Below are 20,286 nucleotides of genomic sequence, written 5' to 3'. Positions count from 1 at the left end.
AAAAAAACAAATAATAAGCTTTTTTTTCGATACTTTAAAAATGGTAATAAGGTTTTCCCGAAAAACGCTTATTTCTTCGGTGATTTCGCGTTCAATTATTCGATTTGGAATTAGACGAATAAGAACGTATTTTTCATGAGCTGCAACTTTGCTTCTACTCAATTTGTAGACTTTACTGGTACACCATTTTTTTCGTTTTTTTTTATAGCCTACACTTTTGCTAAAAATATTTTTTTCGATAAAATATTTACTTTTTGAGTTATTTGGGAAAAACGGTCTGAAAACGTAGTTTTTTGTCGAAAAATCAAGATTTTAAATCGCGAATAACTCGAGAAGTATTGACTTATGTAAAAACTTTATAGAACAAAAGGTGCTTAAAATAAGTCAATTTATCCATTTCCGGCCTTATTTTAAACACGCGTTTTTCACCCCCGAGAAGGGGTAAATGTCACCCCCCCAAGTAAAAGCAACCAAGGGCACAAATTCAACTTTTAAGTGAAGGGTAAGTTGAACCTAAATCCAAATTTTCATGCAATTCGGAGTTGCCCCTGGAAATTACACTCCAAAACGGTCATTTATTGGGCTATATAACTTCGATGGATGTAGAACGGAGCTTTTCTATATACAAACATATATGTATACAGATAGGCGACAAACTTTTTGTTGGAAATTTTTGAAAAACATTTCTTCTCATATTGTTTTTTGAATAAATAATCGTGTATATATATTTATATAGTTAAAATAATTGCTTAAAAGTTTTGTTTTATTTTATTTTATAATATCAAGCTTTACAACTAATATTTAATAAAGTTATTATATTTAAACGGTTTATGAAGTGCACATTTTGTTTAAATAAATGCATATCTGACACAAATAATATATGCATTTATATGCATATTTTACATAAATAAATGCATATGCATGCCTATTTGACAGAAATAATATGCATATACATATATATGCGCATATATCTTACTTTTTAGCTTGCATATTTGCCTGACTTTGATAATAACATATCAGTGAAAACTTCGAGATATCAGCTAAACATAATTTTACTATAACAATGAAATTATCTGACATTTTTCTAATATTATTATTTATAACTTTCATTCAGATACTTGGAATTTCCGAAAGCCTAATTTCGATAGAAAACTAGGTATGCGTCAATTAATGAACAATAAACTTGACGAGCTATTAAAATATAGTTAATTTATTAATGACCTTACCAGTAAAGACATCACTAAAGACGAAACAGGTCAAAGATATGCTAGTTAGCGTTTCAAAGTTTTTGTTTACGTGAAAAAGAGGCGACAAAGTTAATCAAAATGATATTGAAGGTAAGTTTTGTCAATTTTCTTTAATATTGGTGTTTAGTACATTCTTTCACGGTTTTTCCTGTAAATTTCAAAGAACCGCTTGGATTGACATGAAATTTGGCATACGCATAGCTAACATGTCAAAGAAAAAAAGTGATATGGTGCCGATGTGTGCTTTTGCCCTGCGGGTGAGTTTCACCCCATCTCGGGGGTGAAAAAATATATGTCCAAGATAAGTCCCGAAATGGATAAACTGACTAATTTTAAGCAACTTTTGTTTTATAGGTTTTTCACCAAATCAATACTTTTCGAGTCATTTGCAAGTGAATATGTTCATTTTTCAACAAAATAACCACGTTTTTAGACGGTTTTTTCGCAAATAACTCAAAACGTAAGCATTTTGTCGAAAAAAATATTCTTAACAAAACTATAGCCTATAAAAAAGTTGAAAAAAACGGGGTATATATTAGGTCTCTATACCTAGCAAAAGCAGAGTTATAGCTAATGAAAAATAGGTTCATATTCGAAAAATTCCAAATAGAATAATTCAATGTGAAATATCCAAATAATGAAGCATTCTTGGAGAAAAACCATTACAACGTTTTTAAAGTGTTTTAAAAAAGCTTTATTTCTGTTTCTATAAAAAAAATTCTAGCACCAAATGTAAGCAAGTTATGCTCAAAATAAAGTTGGTCCCTTTTGCTTTGACAAAAAAAATCAGGAAGATCACCCCCCAATTAGCAACTTAAAAATGAAATTAATCGTTCCCGCTTCACAAGTTACTTCACTTATGTTGTATTTATATGATCTGCAAGTTTCATCGATTAGTGCTTATTCTTGAAAAAATTTGGTTTTAAGTAAAAATTTTAAAAATTTTAATTTTGAAAAAAATGCTTTTTTCAAAATAACTTAAAAAATGTTAAAGATACCAAAAATCTTAAACAATAAAAAAAGTCGGCTTTACTTTTCTGAATATTTTGTATTTTTTGTTTTTCTATAAGACAAAAATTGGTTAAGATTCGGTGTTTCTAAATTTGCAAACACTCGTAATAAGTGACTCGTTCAAGCACTTTTAACTACAGCTCTTTCAAAAATAAGGACTTTGAACCGATAAAACTTACAGATCATATCATTACATACGCGAGTAAAAAACTTGTGAAGTGGTAACAATTTAGTTCATTTGAAATGCTAATTAGGGGGTGATTTTCCCGATTTCCTTACCAAAAAAAAGGGACCAACTTTATTTTGAGCGTAACTTGTTTACTTTTGATGCTAAATTTTTTTTTTTAAAAACAAAAATAAGCATTTTTTAAAAACTTTAAAAAAGTTAAAATGAGTTTTCCCCAAAACAGTGCTTCGTTTTTGGTTATGGCACATTAAAATATTCGATTTGGAATTTGACGAATATGAACCTATTTTTCATTAGCTATAACTCTGCTTCTACTAGGTATAGTGACCTAATATATACACCATTTTTTTCAATTTTTTGGGTGCTATATTTTTGACATGAATTTTTTTTTTCGACCAAATACTTACTTTTTGAGTTATTTGCGAAACACCGTCTGAAAACGTGGTTATTTTGTAGAAAATTAACATATTCACTCGCAAATAACTCGAAAAGTATTAACTTGGTGAAAAAACATTATGGTATAGAACAAAAGTTGCTTAGAATTAGTCATTTTATCCATTTCCGGACTTATTTCGAACATATATTTTTCACCTCCTATTGGGGTGAACTCACCCCTAGGGCAAAAGGCACAAATCGGCACAATATCACTTTTTTTCTTTGACTTGTTAGCTATGTGTATGCTAAATTTCATGTCAATCCAAGCGGTTCTTTAAAATTTAAAGGTTTTGCAATATTTTACCTTTAAAGAACGTACTAGTTACTGATTGTATTTTTATCCAGTTTTATTAAATGAGTAAAAAAATTAAACTATTTTACTATTAAGATATGACTCACAGTTTGGTGTGTATTTCTATAAATACATTGTTTCTTGAGATTTACATACATCTACATACTAGTTATATGTCCAAAATCTCTAAGTATATTTTGGTTGATAATTCTGGTGAGTCTGGTTTTTATGTTAAGGTCTTCTAGTATGTATTGAATTATTTGTGCGATGTGCGGTCCATGGTATGCTCACAGTGGCGTGCGGTGACTTTTTCTAAAGGGGAAGCGATTCAATAAGGATATAAAAATATTTTCTTAAGGGTCGAGGGTCGAGCCACTTCCCACCTGATAACATTCTGATGCGCTATAGGGGCTCTCTATCAGCAAAGTGCTTATGTGAGACGTCCTGGGTACAAGGAGTCACACACTAAATCCTACCCCGATCAATGCGTGAGGCACTCTATTGCCGCTATTTCTAGTGACTATAGTGACCTATCATTGATCTGTATTGCTTGTTCGGGCCTTAAGTCCTCGCTCCGGGCTTCGTTTCCTAAAGTAGAGATCTATTTAAATGTTTTTTTTAAATCCGGGGCATTTTCCACAACACACAACTTTCAACAATATGACACTTATTTATACTTGAGCTCTATTCTCCTATCAACTTCTGATAATTGTTGAATTCGGTCTTTTACAATGGACTTGTAAAGTCTGTCTTCGCTTGTTGAATTTCTTGTAAAACTTTTAATGCATTTTAATACTGAAAAACTTCGTTCAACTGATGCACTTGTGACTGGGATAGTTTGTAGTAATTCACACAACTTGGACACTTCACACAGGGACTTTTTTAAACCAGTAGTTATAAGAAATACCCAGATTTCTGAGTATATCTTTATCACTAATGTGAGTTGTTTCATAAACAACACTTAACTTATAATGCAAAGCTGGCATATCAAAATATTTTCATTATTTAATAGTCGTGAAATAAATTCCTCTGTGGGAAATTTTGATGAATTATAATTAGAAATATTAAATAAGAATATATTATACAGGGTGTAACAAAATTACAGGTAATAAATTTAATCGCATATTCTGGGACCAAAATTAGTTCGATTGAACCTAACTTACCTTAGTACAAATGTGCACGAAAAAGAAGTTACAGCCCTTTGAATTTACAAAATGAAAATCGATTTTTTCCAATATATCGAAAACTATTAGATATTTTTTATTGAAAATGGACATGTGGTATTCTTATAGCAGTAGTATTTTAAGAAAAAATTATAATGAAATTTGGACACCCCATAAAAATTTTATGGAGGTTTGGTTCATTTAAACCCCCCCAAACTTTTGTGTACGTTCCAATTTAATTATTATTGTAAAGCCATTAGTTAAACACAAGTTTTTAAAAACTTTTTTGTCTCTTAGTACTTTTTTCAAAAGTCAATTTTTATCGAGATTTGAATATTTATCAAATCCATCACATATTTGTATATGGTAAAGTACGGTTATGGAGACTTAGTAATAACATGAAAATTGATTTATGATTTACATTTTTAAGTATATTTTGAACCATATTAAAAAAGAAGCCACATCTCGATAAAAGATGCTTTATCAAAAAAATACAAAGGGGCAAAAAAGATTTAAAAACACTGTGTTTAACTAATGGTACCGCAGTAATAGTTTAATTGGAACGTACACAAACATTTGGGGGGTTTAAAGGAACAAAATCCTCAAAATTTTTATGTAAATATATTAAAAAAGAAGCCGCAACTCGATAAAAACTGCCTTATCGAAAAAATACTAAGAGGCAAAAAAGTTTTAAAAATACTGAATTTAACTAATGGCACCACAATAATACTTTATTTGGAACGAACACAAAAGTTTGGGGGGTTTAAGGGAACAAATCCCCCATAAAATTTTTATGGGGTTCACAAATCTCACTATAATTTTTCTTTAAGATTTTCTTTCCATAAGAATGCTACATGTCCATCTTCAACAAAAAACCTCTAATAGTTTTCGATATATTCAAAAAAATCGATTTTAATTTTGTAACTTCAAAGGGCTGTAACTTCTTTTGTTTGCATATTTGTACTAAGGTAAGTTAGGTTCAATCGAACTATTTTTGGTCCCAGAATATGTGGTTTAATTTATGACCTATATTTTTGTTACACCCTATATAATTCTACAAATTTTAATTCGTTAAAATTTTGAAAGCGAAAATTCATTTTTTGTAGAATGTTATCAAAAGGTCTCTCTGCTGTCGACATTATCAATCTTCATTCTTTTTCTTTCATGTTCAAATCCCATATTTTCAGTTTTATCCCAAATATTTTTAAACTGCTCTCGTTTTTTAATTATCGTATTAATAAAGTCATCAATTTGTCTTATACAAAATGCAATGTCAATTGACTTCATCTGTAAAATGTCAAATAAAAGATCAGTAAAAGGAAAAATCTCTGCAAAAAATTTAAATCGAAATATTCTTTAAGCGAATGTATGTACCTAAGCAGACTAAGCACCCCTTAGAAGCAGTAACAGTCAGAGCATCCCACTCTTGGAAGGCGATCGAACGATCGCTTCTGCAGGGTACCAAAATTCGTGCGACTAGTGGGTGCGGTTATTGAACCCTGACCAATTTTTATACGGGACAACTGCATGACAAGCGGCGATTTTGAGATGCGCTTCTGTCAGGGGTGGACCGAATAGTTGAATTGTGTGCATAGTGCATATTGAGTTCCTTCCTATGCGATAAATTTTTAATATTTTTCAATGCCTATTTCCTAGGTAATAATATGTAGATTACTGGTATTGGGGAAAATTTTTGATAATTAAATATTAGTTAATAATATATTTTGTTATATCGAAATATATAATAGGGAAGCGGTGCTTCCCCGCTTCCATGGACCGCACGCCTCTGTATGCTCAACATTCTACGGTTACGGTCTAGCTAGGCGTAATTTTATTTTTTTTGTAATGTCGGTGTTCTTCCATATTTTGTGTGTTTGACTGTTGCCGATCTGGTCATTGTGATGCGTCGACTTCGTATCCACTGTTAGTTATGATGAAGCCTAATAGTAATTAAATTATCTGACCACTTCGTAATTGCCACGTTTCTTATGTCTGTTTGGTTGTTTCTGATTCCATCTATGATCATTACTTTTGTTTTCTGTATATTTAGTGTCAAACCATATTCCGTACTCACCGTGCTCAGCCTATTCAGAATTTGTTCCAGTTCTGGTGAAGACGCCAACATAACAGTTTCATCAACATATCGTAGGTTTTTAATTTTTGTTCCTCCTACAACAGTGGCTCCACCTTGCCATTCCTCAAAAACTTGACGCATAATCTGTTTTCTAGATTTATACATATATTGAACAGAGTTGGGGATATTATACATCCCTGCCGAACTCCAGATATTAGGTAATTTTAATTTTTTCGAAACCACATTATTAATTCTTACATTTAGTGGTATTATTTACATACAGTAACAGAGGCCCCCGCAGCATGAAGCTTGCGGAGGGGCCCCCAATCGATCATGGGCCCCATCGTGTCGTCTGATATTAGGTAAACATCTGTTATTGTTATATTATTTTACGTTGTGTGTTTAATTTAAGAACGTAAATTTCTCAATAGGCATGTTCGGCAAGTGAATCATCTCCCATCTATAAACTTAATCCTTTTCGGTCTTCCGAAACTTTTATGGTGACGACAATAAACTGTAATGCTTTGTACGTGACCATTGAAAGATTTGAGAATTGCGATTTTCAAAATTTTTAGAACAATATTTCTAAATCTAGAAATGGGCTTTCTCTTTACATTAAATGCTAAATTTTAGTATTTCGATACAATTATTATCGGTAGTAGTTTACAGAGGTGTAACAGAGGCCCTCGCAGCATGGTCTATCAATATTGCGTCGTCTGCATAACAGAGTATTTTTACTTCATTGTTTCTCAATCTGCATCCTCTTCCTTTGTTGATGCTGTTGGCGATTTCATTCATGATTAAATTGAAGAGAATTCTGCTCAATGAGTCCCCTGCCTTATTCCATTGCGTATGTCTACAGGTTCTGTAAGTTGTCTATCTATTCTACAGGAATTTCTCTATTACCTAATCTATTATACAGGAGATGGATTACATGTTTAAGTCTCGAAGCTTGCGGGGGCCCCATCTTGTCGTCTAAGATATGTAAAAATTTGTCATTTTTATATTATTTTACGCATACATACGCAACGTTTTTTTTAAGTAGTGTAGTATTGAAAATAAAGTTGTCCATCAGATAGATATATTATGAAATAATAAAATTGTAGATATATTCGCTGATAGTAGTGCACGAAGAAAGTTGTTCCTCTCATCAATTATACTATAATAATGTAATAATTTATTAATTTTTGTTCTATTTTATTCTATACCAATAAAGATGAAAAATGTAAGCTGTCATAAACAGTACATGTATACACCGATAGCCCAGTAACAACTGTTGGACTACAACTTTTGTTCATATTTTTCGAGTTATATATATTTCGAGTGAAATTTTTTTTTCAACAAAAAAAAAACTCAAAAATTTTTCTCGAATTAAATATTATTAAAAAAATGTTTTTAGCAAAAATGTAGCTTATAAAAAAATGGTCTATTCATGAAGTCAATCCATACACAGTAAAAGCAAAGTTATAGCTCATGAAAAATAGTTCTTGTTCGTCAAAATAACCAAAATATAAAGCACTTTTCGGGGAAAACTCATAAAAATTTTTTCAAATGTGTAAAAAAGCTTTATTTTTATTTTTTATAAACGTTTCTATGATCAAAACTAAGCGAGTTACGCTCAAAATAAAGTTGGCCCGTTTTTTTTGGTAAAAAAAGTCGTGAAAATCTCCCATTGTTTAGCACCTCAAATAAAATTTATCGTTAGCGCTTTACCATTTACTTTGTATATGTATTGTTTTTATGATCTATAAGTTTGACCTCTTCAAAAGTTTGACCGGTTTGTTCACAAGTCGTATATTTAGTAACTTTTTAAAGGGGGCCCCATTTCCAATCCTGCGTGGGGGCCCCGACGGAGTTTGTTACGCCACTGTCATCAACTCACCTCATCTGTGGTCTTCCACTCGATCGTTTACTTTCGTAAGGTCTCCAGTATTCTATTGTTGCATTCCAACGTTGGTCTTTTTGTCTAGCATGTGGCCGGCGAAGCTTCATTTAAGTTTCGCAACTTTTGTTGTTATGTCCTCGACTTTTGTTTTTGATCTTACCCAGTCTGACCTTACCCAGTCTCTTTTTATCTGACAGTCCTAACATTGCTCTTCTGTTGTGGCGTCATATTGTTTCTACACCGCTGCGATACCTTTCCATCACATCGTTCGCGAATGCTCCTTCCGAAATCCTCACCATTTGTAAATTTTTGTACCCTACTTTTAATTTCTTTGCTTTGTTTGAACAGGCTCTGATGATTTCGTCCATAAATATATTGAATAATAGTGGGTTGAGCCCTCCTCCTTGCTTCAGTCCTTCACTGGTTACAAATATATCCGAGATGTTGTTTCTCCAAATGACACTATTCTTGTTGTTCTTATACAAGCTCTTAATCACAGTTAATGTTTTGTCCTCTACACCTTTTTTCTTCAGTGTTTCTCACAATTTATCCGTCTTCACCTTATCAAAAGCCTTCTCCAAATCTATTAATGCCAGTGACTCTGATTTTAATTAATCAGCTGCCCTGATGTTTTCTTGTACTCCACTATATAATAATATGTGTTCGTTATCTACTGTTAGGCACCCTTTTTCCTTTTTCTTTGTTTCTGTTATCCCTAGTACTTTCATATTTGCTTTTTCGATTTATATTTCCAATTACTTTTCCTTACCATTAATACCTCTAACGTTCCATGCCCCTATTTTCCAAACTGTTTCATTTTTTACCATTTATTTACTTAAATTTTTCTTTTCTTCCAATTGTATCTTATTCTGGTTATTTATCTTATTTCTTTTCCCTTTCCATCGCCTGGTCGTCATCTTATTTCCTTCCTTTTGTACCTCTAGTTTTTTGAAAAAAATTTGTTTTTCATTTCTTCTATGTTATTTGTTTCGTTATTCCATTTAAAAGTCTTTCCATTAATTGTGATTTTCTGGTACCCAATCTCTACATTTTTGTTTAAACGCCTTTCTTCATTTGCTTTTTCCGTAAGTAGTTTTTGCACTTTTCTCTCTTGTTTTGTTAGGACATTTTTTATGTAAACAGGACTACTTGAAATTTCTTTTAATTTGTATTTGTTTCGCATTATTTCTGTCTTCTTTTCATAGTTTGATATTTCTGCGATGCACATATTTTCGTTTATCTTCGTTACCTTCGTGATGTTTGTTTCGATTTTTAATGTGTCCTTGATAAAAGTTTTAATTCCCTCTTTTTGCTTTTCTTTATTCTCTTCCATTTTAAGTCCGCTTATCACTATGTTATTTCCCTTGCTGTTTTTCTCTAGTTGTTCCATCGTTTCATTGGCTTTTTCTAAACTCATTACTCTCTTATTTAGTTCTTGAATTTCTTCCTTCATTGTTTTATTTTATTCTTTGAGTATTTTCATCATTTCCCGGTATTCACTGAAAAGCTCTCGCATTTCCTTGATATTCTCTTTAAAACCTGCCATAATATCTGTCAAAAATACTCTTTAATTTCCTCCATTACTAATTTGCTTTGAATATAATATATAATTTGTTGGAAATAACTGGAAAATAATTTGATGGAAAATATTTATAATAATGTTTATTTTTTTATTATTATTATTAACTGTTTGGGGTCACCACGGTAAGAAATTACCCCGGATCGACTCCGCGGAGGGTTTATTCTTCTTGGCTGCACCCTATATATCTTAATCTATTTTTCACCCTATCTAACTTAGTCTATCTATCTTAATCTTACCTTTTCTGTAGTTGCTATTTTCGTTTATCTTAGTATAACTATTCACTCCACTTTTAATGTTCCACTATTTGCTAAATTTTATCTGTGTAATTACCACACTGTTTTTAAATTTTAAACACTTTCAATTATCTTAGTAAATAAATAAATCCGAAAACCTAATTACCGATATTTAGTTTTTGTCTGCTATACCGTGATAAGGCTCGATCAACGAGTTTGTTATCGCCGATACACACAGACAACCTTCTTCACTGCTGTCCAAAACTCTACTCCCTTTTGCTAATGCTTCTCTAAAAATTTTTTGTATTTTGGAACCAATTTTTGTCGTTTATTGGCAATTGTCTTTTGTTTTTCACTGTTCAATATTTTTTACATACGTTAGCTATATTATACCAATCCTAAGGATCTTCTGATGGCATCTATTTTAACAGTTTTAATCTTTTTTATATTTCTCTGTTAGTCCTTTACTCTCAAATCTATACAATAAACTGCTTTTTATTAAAGTTTCATATACATTACACTTATTTGCTTTATTTTTATTCCATAAATGCTACATATCTAAATTGAGTCGACACTCATTTTATTTGTCCCCTTTAGAGGTCGTTCTAAACATGCTCCGGCATATCCTTACCGACCAATCGAGTCGGTGCGTTTTGGTTCAAATCAGTCTTCTTGCAAAGCCTCTTTGATAACGGGTAAACCTAGAAACACGTGTCAGGGGATGGCAAGAGACTCGATTTGAATCAAAATGAAACCATCTATTTATATTTATTTTTATATTTCTTTGTCGTAAGTTCCAGTTGAGTCAAAATGTACTCTTTTTATATGGTCCGAGAGCTGTTTGAGTAGGTATTTTAGGCAATCTGAAAATTTTTCAGGTAACTCTTCCATGATAGCCTAATACAAAAATGCCGGTCTGGCTGGAGGGTAGCGGTTATTTTCCCCAAAAATCCCCCCCCCCCCAATTTAAAATAAGGGTAAAAATTTTTATTACAAAAAATATCATTGACGTGACTTTAAAGAAAATTTAAATATTCAAATATAAAGAAAATAAACAGGCCAGGCGATTTGCGAGAGATTTTAACTCTGCAAGATGCTTGCATGGGCGCCCCAGAATTATTTTCAGGGGTGCATCTGAATCTGTACGTACTATTAACCAGTATAAAATATACAAATATATGTACATGCATACCTACATATGCACTGTCTTTCCGGACAGGGAGGTGCAATTTTTATTTTGACAGGATATTGTTTAATATTAAAAATAAATATTCTAAAAAAGGCAGGTTTTTTTGGGTGAAATTTCCTAACTTCCAGGTGAAACAAATTATGCGTGCACGTAAATGAAAAGCGTGTAAGCAGCAGTGTGAGAAAGAGCTTATACCAATAGCTGTTTTCGTCCTCTATAGCAGCGAGTCCGTTCGCTCGAGCAAAATCAAGTGACTTGGCGATACCCATGTGACTCTAATGCCCGATTTCACCAACGATATCTAAATATTTAAGAATTACCTAAGTGGGTTTAGGTACTTCCTAACTCTAAAACGGATTTCACCATACGATAAGAATTGCCTTAACCGCTTAAGCATTACCTTACGGTAGGATACGTTTTTAGATCTCCCTAAACTTTAGGTATTACTTATCGTTGACAGTCAGGTTATATTTTTACAATTTCGACTAATGTACTTGTGACGTTTGTCAATAATTTGCTTCTTACCTTAATTTTTCTGTCATTCTGTAATATTAGATAAGTTAGTTGTAATTTTGTATTATATTTTATATTAATAATATAATATGTGTTAGAAAATATAGAAAATCATTTTGAGTTTTTTACAGGTCTATTGACAAAATTATGTAGTCTATCTACTACCTAACAAACTAGTGTTGTGTTTCAAAAACCCATTCATGATATCACTAAAAGTGTGTCATTAAAAATTAATTAATAATAAAAAGCAATTTTCAACATTTTATTTATTTTAAAATTATTTCATTAATGACAATTCAACTAACTTTAATTTTTCGTCGTATGTGAAATTTACAACTCTTTTCTTTTCCTCCATTTCACTGTACATATACAAATAACATTCAAGACTATATTTATTATATACAAACTTAATTCACAAATAACTAACTACTAAATAAAACAACTATAACAATACAAAACTGAATAAAACCAAATTGGCAAACAAACAATAATGGCCAATAATCGAAAAAGTAAGAAAATGTCATCTTATTCTTCTTTTTATTTATCAAAAATAGTTCAAACGTACCCGAATTAATACCTAGGAAAGAATTTCCTATACTGCGTTCCACGGTCACCTTTCAGTACATACTCTTATGAAGAACAGTGTTGCCAAGAGATATTAATATTTATATTAAATAAATTTTAAAGTATTTTTATACCTTTACTTTTATATGTATATATAAATTGACTCTGGCCCTTTTAGCATTAGGCCACATTATGTCTCTTGCTGTTAAAATGGGCAATTTCAATTTTTTGCATTTTGTTTGGTCAATATTAAATTCAAAAGAAAGCTGTACAAAAAAAAAATTGATATTGTCCCTTTTAGAACCAAGCCACAGAATTAATATTCAAATGATATAATATCTTTAATATCGTATAAATATCTTTCATAGTACCTATCCATGAATTATTTAAAAATAATAAAACCCACAGATTTTCAAATCAAGAAGTTTTGGACTTCTGGCATATTCTATTTAGACGGACTTTAAGTTCGTCTGCTTAAAACCGGCAACACTGAGCTGCAAGGTTCCATAAGTTTTATATTGGGATATGCTGCCCACACTGCAAAGTGACTGCGGAACGCAGAATAGATAAGCAGTTCTTTATGAAACGCTATTGTTTTTAAGTATTGACTTAGGAAGTTCCTATCGATAAGAATTACTTAATAAGGCAATTGTTTAGGTATCGTTGGTGAAATCGGGCATAAATGTTGGAGTAATTATTATATATTTTAGATTTTTAAGTAATTTTTTACTAATTCATGAAAAATAATACGTACTATACAATAGATTTTGCAAATATGATAGAAAAAGATAAATTTATTATTACAAATATATAGGTAGAAAATTATAAAAATATAAAATAAATTAATTCTGTGTCCGAATCTTGTACTTCTTCTTCAAACTCTTCATCTGAGCTAAAATATTCATTTTCTTCTTCGTCAGAGATTGCTCTTCTATATGATCTGTAAATAGTTGTAATAATATGTGTTTAGAATTAATTAAAAATTAATTGGTAATTAATTAATTGAGTTGCTACGTATTCTCTGTCCTTTTATACGGAGTCGAAGCCTGGACAATCTCGTGCGCATCTGAAAAATACTTGCTCTTTTTGAGATGTGGTGTTATCTAAGAATGTAAAAAATATCATGGACACCACACGGAAACATTAAGAAATATGAATAAGGAAAAAGGTCGCATAGTAAAAAATGGAAAACATGAGTTTCGTTGTATAAGTAAAAGTGGAAGAAAAAAGACAACCGGGCAGACGACACATATCCTTGTTGAAAAATTTAAAGTATTGAGTGTAAAAACAACAATAGAACTCTTCAGAACCGCTGCAGACAGAATAAAATGTACCGTGATCAATGGCGTGCGGTGACATTTTCGGAAGAGGAAGCGATTCAATAAGGGTCTAACAGATATTTTCTTACGAGGGTCGAGATCAAAATATATACCTACTTAATAGGTATATACCTAATATATTACCTGTTAACTTATATCGACTAAAAACAAAAACTACAAAAAATTAGGTATAGTGTTTAACCCAGTCTGAGAGACATGCACACGCCTTGAGAATGAGATTCGGGTGATACAAATTCATTGAGATTTAGGAGGAGGATTTAGGACAATGAGGAGGATTTACTCTCATAAGCGGGCGTCACTCCATCCCGCCCCAATGCTCCATACTATCCACTTCCCCTCCGAGAGCACTCTGATCCGCTATAGCGGCTCTCTATCAGCAAAGTGCTTATTATGTGGGAGTCCTGGATACAAGGACTCACAAACGAAATCCTACTCCAATCAATGCAGGTTAGCGACTCTAGTGACAGTATATCGTATATCTCGTGACTTATCATAGATCTGTACTCCTTGCTCAGGCTCGAGTCCCTGCTCCAGGCTTGGTTTCTTTAAACTTAAAAAGAAGAATTCTATTCAAAATTGTTTTTATATTCCGATTTCGAATCACCTTCCACAACACACAACTTTTAACAATATGACACTTATTTACTTATACGTGAGTCCTATCCTCCTACCAACCAATGCAAGTTCTTTGTCGATAACATCGTCATAAAATTTTGGATTTTCTGATAATTGTTTAATGCACTCTTTTTCAATGGATAATAGGGCTAACTTGGACACTCTGTCTTCGCATTTGTTGTAAAACTTTTAATGCGTTTTAATACTGAAAAACTTCGTTCAACTGATGCACTTGTAGCTGGGATAGTTAGTACCTACTAATTCACACAACTTTACCACTTCACACAGAGACTTATTTAAACCAGTAGTATTCAAAAAATTTAACCGATTCCTAAGTATTTCTTTATCACTAATTTCAGGTGTTTTATAAATGACATTTAACTGAGAATGCAAAGCTAGAATATCAAAAAAAATTTAATCGTACTGAATTAAATACCTCTGTGGGAGATTTTGATGAATTATAATTAGACATATTAAAATTACATAATTCTACATATTTTATTTCTTTAAAATTTTCAAAGCGATAATTCATTTGTTATAGAATGTTATCAAAAATTTCGATGTATAATCGTCGATAGGTCTCTCTTTCGGCGACATTATCAATCATCATTATTTTCCTTTTAGGTCCGAAGCCCATATTTTCAGCTTTATCCAAATTATTTTTAAACAGCTCATTTTTTAATCATCATAAGTCATCAAATTGTCTTATACAAAATGCAATGTCACTTGACTTCGTCTGTAAAATTTCGTAGGTATTATAAAATATCAGTAAAAGGAAAAATCTCAAAATGTCAAATAAAATATTAGTAAAAATATTAAGCAAAACATTTAAATCGAAATTTTCTTTAAGCCATTGTACCTAAATACCTACCCCTTATAGCAGCAGTAACAGTCTCCGCATCTCGTTTTCGGAATCGGAAGGCGGTCGGACGATCGCTTCCACAGGGTTTCAAAATTCGCGTGAAAAGAATATGACTAGCGGGTGAAGGTATTAAACCCTGACCAATTTTTGAACGGGACAAATGCATGACACGCAGCGATTTTGAGATGCGCTTCCGTCAGGAGCGGACTGAGTCGTTGAATTGTGTGAATATTTGAGTCCGTTCGTATGTGATCAATTTTTAATAATATTTCAATACCTATTGCCTACATAATATGTAGAGTACTTAGATTAGGAAAACATTGTTGATAATTAAATACTAATTAATAATATATGTATTTTCTTATATGGAAGTATAGGGAAGCGGTGCTTCCCCCGCTTCCATGGACCGCACGCCTCTGACCGTGATGATCTCCATTGTCCTGAAAGGATGAGGTACACGAATAAGAAGAAGGTTAAATTAATTTTATAAACACATAAAGCTACTTATAGATCATATAGGTAAATCCGAGTCTCGAAGACAGTCCGACTAAAAAGAAGAATAAAATAAATATTTTAGCTCAAATGAAGAGTTTGAAGAAGAAGTACAAGATTTGGACACAGAATTAATTTAGCTTATATTTTTATATCCTCTACCTATATACCTAGTTATAATAATAAATTTATCTTTTCCTATTATGTTTGCAAAATCTATTGTACTTACAGTACGTATTATTTTCCTTTAGTTAATAAAAAGTTACTTAAAAATCTAAAATACAGTCGGAAAAATGAAAGAATACCCATGAACGATACATCAATCACTTATTTTGTATTTTCTGTCTTTTCTATAAATAACAAACGTTTGTTATAGAAAAAGACAGCAAATACAAAATAAGTGATTGATGTGATCGTTCATGGGTATTCTTTCATTTTTCCGACTGTATATAATAATTAATCCAACATTTTGAGGCACAACAACATGGCCATCGCCAGGTCACCTGAATTTGCTCGAGCGAAGGGACTCGCTGAGATAGAGGACTCAAACAGCTATCGGTATACTCTCTTTCTCACACTGCTGCTTACTTATAGCGCTTTTCATTCACATGCACGCGTAATTTGTTTGATCACCTGGTAGTTAGAAAATTTCACCAAAAAAATCTGTATTTTTTAGAATATTTATTTTTAGCATTAAGAAATACCCTGTCAAAATAACAATTGCACCCCCCTGTCCGGAGAAAGTACATAACTATGAATGCTTAGTTGTATTTTTTATACTGGTTAATAGTATGTACAGAGTCAGATGCAATTTTCTGAAGTTCAGATGCACCCCCTGAAAATAATCCTGGGACGCCCATACAAGCATCTTGGAGAGTTAAGATCTCTCGGAAAACGCCTGGTCTGTTTATTTTCTTTATATTTGAATATTTAAATTCACTTTAAAGTCACGTCAATGATATTTTTTTGTAATAATAATTATTTTTACCCTTTTTTTTTAATTGGGGGGGATTTTTGGGGAAAATAACCGCTACCCTCCAGCCAGACCGGCATTTTTGTATTATGCTATCATGGAAGAGTTACCTGAAAATTTTTCAGATTGCCTAAAATACCTACTCAAAAATGTCTAACAGCTCTCATGCTAATAGTCTTGGAAGTATTATCGCTCTCATCATCACTACAGCCCTTCATTAGCTTTAATCTTTCTCAAAAAATTCTTCTATTCTTTCCTGTCAAGTGTCTATCTTCTCCATCTCCTTAGTCTAATTTTAATTATCTCTTAAATATCCTGCATCTCGTCTAGGTATCTGAGTTTAGGTAGCGCCATTCTATTTATTCTGACCTGCCTTTTTGGGATAGTTATTTTTGCAGGATCATTTTCATCTACCCGCATAACAGGGCTCACATATCTTAGGCGGTTTATTTTGATGGTGTTTACGATATCTTTATCACTAAAAAGTCTATAGCGTTCGAAATTATAATATCTTCTCGTTCTTCTCGTCTTTTCACCTTGGTAGTAACTCTTTATCTCTAGTCGTCATTGCGATGTTTCCGATCTATAAATGAGCATTGGGCATATATTTGTTTTATAAAGTTTGCTCTTTATTGCTCTTGATATAGGTACATCTCGCTCTTCTTTGAAGGTCTGGGCCAAAATAATAGTGGTTATCCGCGCATATTTTTTTCTTATTTCTTTGGATGTGTTGGTTTTGAACAGTAGCGTACTGATAAATCAGCTGGCCCTGGTTCCAGTTGGAATGCGGGCACCCTCCCAATAAAAACACACGTTGTATATCAAAAGTTTTAATAAACATTAATATAAACATTAATATAAATATAAATCAACATATAAAAACTAAAGCTAATTTAAAACAGTAATAGTATATTAAGTATGGAGAACGGTAAGGATTTTATACCGATCGAAGACAATTGTTTGGAGGAGGAGCAGAACGACGACTCCAATTATTGTCTGAGATCGGTTACCCTTAACGTCCGACATGCTGATAACGTTTTTTTGTACGATTGATACCATTATAAATTATAAAATTAAACATTTTCGTCATATTGACTAGTTTCATTCATTTTATCAAGATAGATACTTTGGTTGTTAGGTAGTAACTAGTGTGCATAACAACAATGGAGAATTGAGTTTTTATTTAGTTGTCAATAATTTTAAGTACAATTTTGATTATTATAAATTAAAATATGAGCGAAAGTGAATTTGAAGAAATTGAACGGGCTTGGGAAGAAGGGTGTTCCGCAATTATTCCCGAAAAATCCAAAACCCGTTATCAAAATACCTACCAAAGTTTTAAAAAATGGTGCGAAGGCAAGAATTTAAGAATCGAAGAAAAGACTCTATTGGCATATTTCGTTCAAAGACATATGCAGTTGCAAGCTCCTGGAAGCCTCTGGGCAGAATATTCAATGATTAAATCCACCGTTTTTCTTTATGATGGCATTGATATTTCCAAGTTTTCAACTTTGATCGCGTATTTGAAGAGAAAAAATGTTGGATACTACTAATGTATGCGATTCTGCAGGAGTTTCTGTTAGAAGTGAAACCATAGCCCAAAAAAGTGGGATTTCATTAAATAATTTAACAAATTGTACCATAAGTTTCAATATTAATAAATAATTCGTTAGTTTTCTTTATTCTTTCAAAAAATAAATTAAAATTAAGAGATTTTTTAACTCGACGGTAAGTGAATTACTTACTGTCGAGTTGGAGTACTTACCGTCGAGTTGGATTACTTACCGTCGAGTTGCTAGTAAATGTCACCTACTGACGTAAAATCTGTCACGGTAAACAGTCAAAAATGATCAATCGTGCAAAAAATAATATTAATCCTATCGTTTTTCATCACTTTACTCCAGCCGTTTTTAAACCTAAATAATGAAACTCAAAAATTTTCTACATCTAAGACCTGGATCCCGCGTACCAAAAAAAAGTTTATTAACAGGAAGTTGAAAATTTGTTAATAGCTTATCGGTGTCTATTCGGACATACTTTGATATATGGGAACACGGGAAGTTTTCATTGTGGAACGTGATTTTAAATGTGGAACTTGTCATCCTGATACGTTTATGATTGTAAAAACTAGTAGGACCTCGATTTTTGACCCTTCGCTTCGTTACCGAACGTATTCGCTTCGTATCTGTTTAGTTTACGAAGCGAAGGGTCATAAACCGAGGTCCAGGTTGTTTTTACGTTCATTCAATAGAAAACTTTATACAGTATACGAAAACATGTTTGTCCGACAAATATGTTAGGCATTTTAATAAGTCCGACACGTAGAACATGTCAAATGGCAAGAATTATGTTGATGATAGATAGCAAGACAGCAGTCTCATTTTTGCATGAGAGTTTAATGAAAGGGTAACAAATCAATTGGAAATTCTCTCCGACAAAATACATTTGACATTTTCGTAGTCTGACGTTCGAAACCTGTAACCTGTTCCACAATTAAAACTTCCCCTGTTCCAGTGTTCCCATACATCAATGTTTGTCCGACTAGACACCGTTAAGCTATTAACAAATTTTCAGCTTGCTATTAATCAACTTTTTTTTGGTACGCGGCATCTATTGCGTCAGTCAGGGCCGTCTTAACATACACGGCGCCGGGGTGCAAGACTCATCTTTGCGCCCCCTTTTGTCAGAAGATTTTAGGTATAGGTTGTAGGAACGCTAAAATTAAAACTAAATATGTTTGCTTTCTTAATGCGCTAGTTTTTTTTGTAAACATTGTATTTTTTAAGTTTTCTTCGGAGTTTCTCCAACTCAATATATTTTTCAAGAAACAAAAAATATGTTCCCTCGACATTTCAAATCGTTCACTTAATTTTGTAATGGTAATGTCCAGTAACTATTAATAGAAATTCATTTTAAAATATTATTTTGGGTCTAAAAGTGGCTCGTCAACAACCTCAGTAATTGAAATGTCTTTTTCGGGGATGTGGACGAACAGTACACAAAATTAAGTTTTGCAATCTAGTTCTTTAGCAATTGATACTAAGTCAATTAATATTTGCTCAAACACAATGTCAGTGAGGTTGTTGGCTAAATATTTACTAACTTGATCAAGCATCTTAACAGTTTCCGAAATAATAATATCGCTCATTTGCAAAGTTTTGCTGAAAATATTGTTCCATGTCGCGACATAGCAGATAAACTTTAAGTTGTTTAATTTTGTCATCAATGAGCTTGCGATGTTTCTTGTGCCATTGTCGTACTTGTTATCAAAAATTAAGTATAAATACATCGTAAATTTTCCCCATATTAAAACGAAATATTTTTAATGAGTCAATTCTACTCTCCCATCGCGTATTTGAAAGCGGTTTTAATGTAATAGTGGGTATCTCATTCATCATGGCATTCCATTGTAATATTGATCCGAAAATAACATAAATTTCTTGAACAATTGAAAAAACAAATTGTTATTTCCAATGAGCATTTAGCAGCATCATTTAGCACTTATTTACCGCTCTAACCTGCACAAGGAACATAAAACGCTCGAGGATTCATGTCAAAAAAATTTTTTTTCACCTCATACACTAAGCATCAAAATTAACGCACCACCTTAAAAATGGGACACATTTGAT

The 20,286-nt window shown here is 32.2% G+C and overlaps 1 protein-coding gene across 1 annotated transcript in view; it reads left to right on the top strand.

Annotated features, from left to right (window-relative positions):
• The first annotated feature begins 1,211 nt into the window (after positions 1-1,211).
• LOC114332580 (uncharacterized) overlaps positions 1,212-20,286 on the top strand; it is a 45,120-nt gene continuing 26,045 nt past the window's right edge. The window contains exon 1 of the mRNA XM_028282403.2: positions 1,212-1,337. Within this exon, the coding sequence (XP_028138204.2) occupies positions 1,326-1,337 (12 nt within the window). The 5' untranslated portion in view covers positions 1,212-1,325. The remainder of the gene's footprint in view (positions 1,338-20,286) is intronic.

Source organism: Diabrotica virgifera, chromosome 3 (genome assembly GCF_917563875.1).
Source record: "Diabrotica virgifera virgifera chromosome 3, PGI_DIABVI_V3a".
In the NCBI taxonomy this organism is placed as follows: domain Eukaryota; kingdom Metazoa; phylum Arthropoda; class Insecta; order Coleoptera; family Chrysomelidae; genus Diabrotica; species Diabrotica virgifera.
Note: the sequence above shows the minus strand (reverse complement) of the source record. Positions and strands in the feature narration are given on the sequence as shown.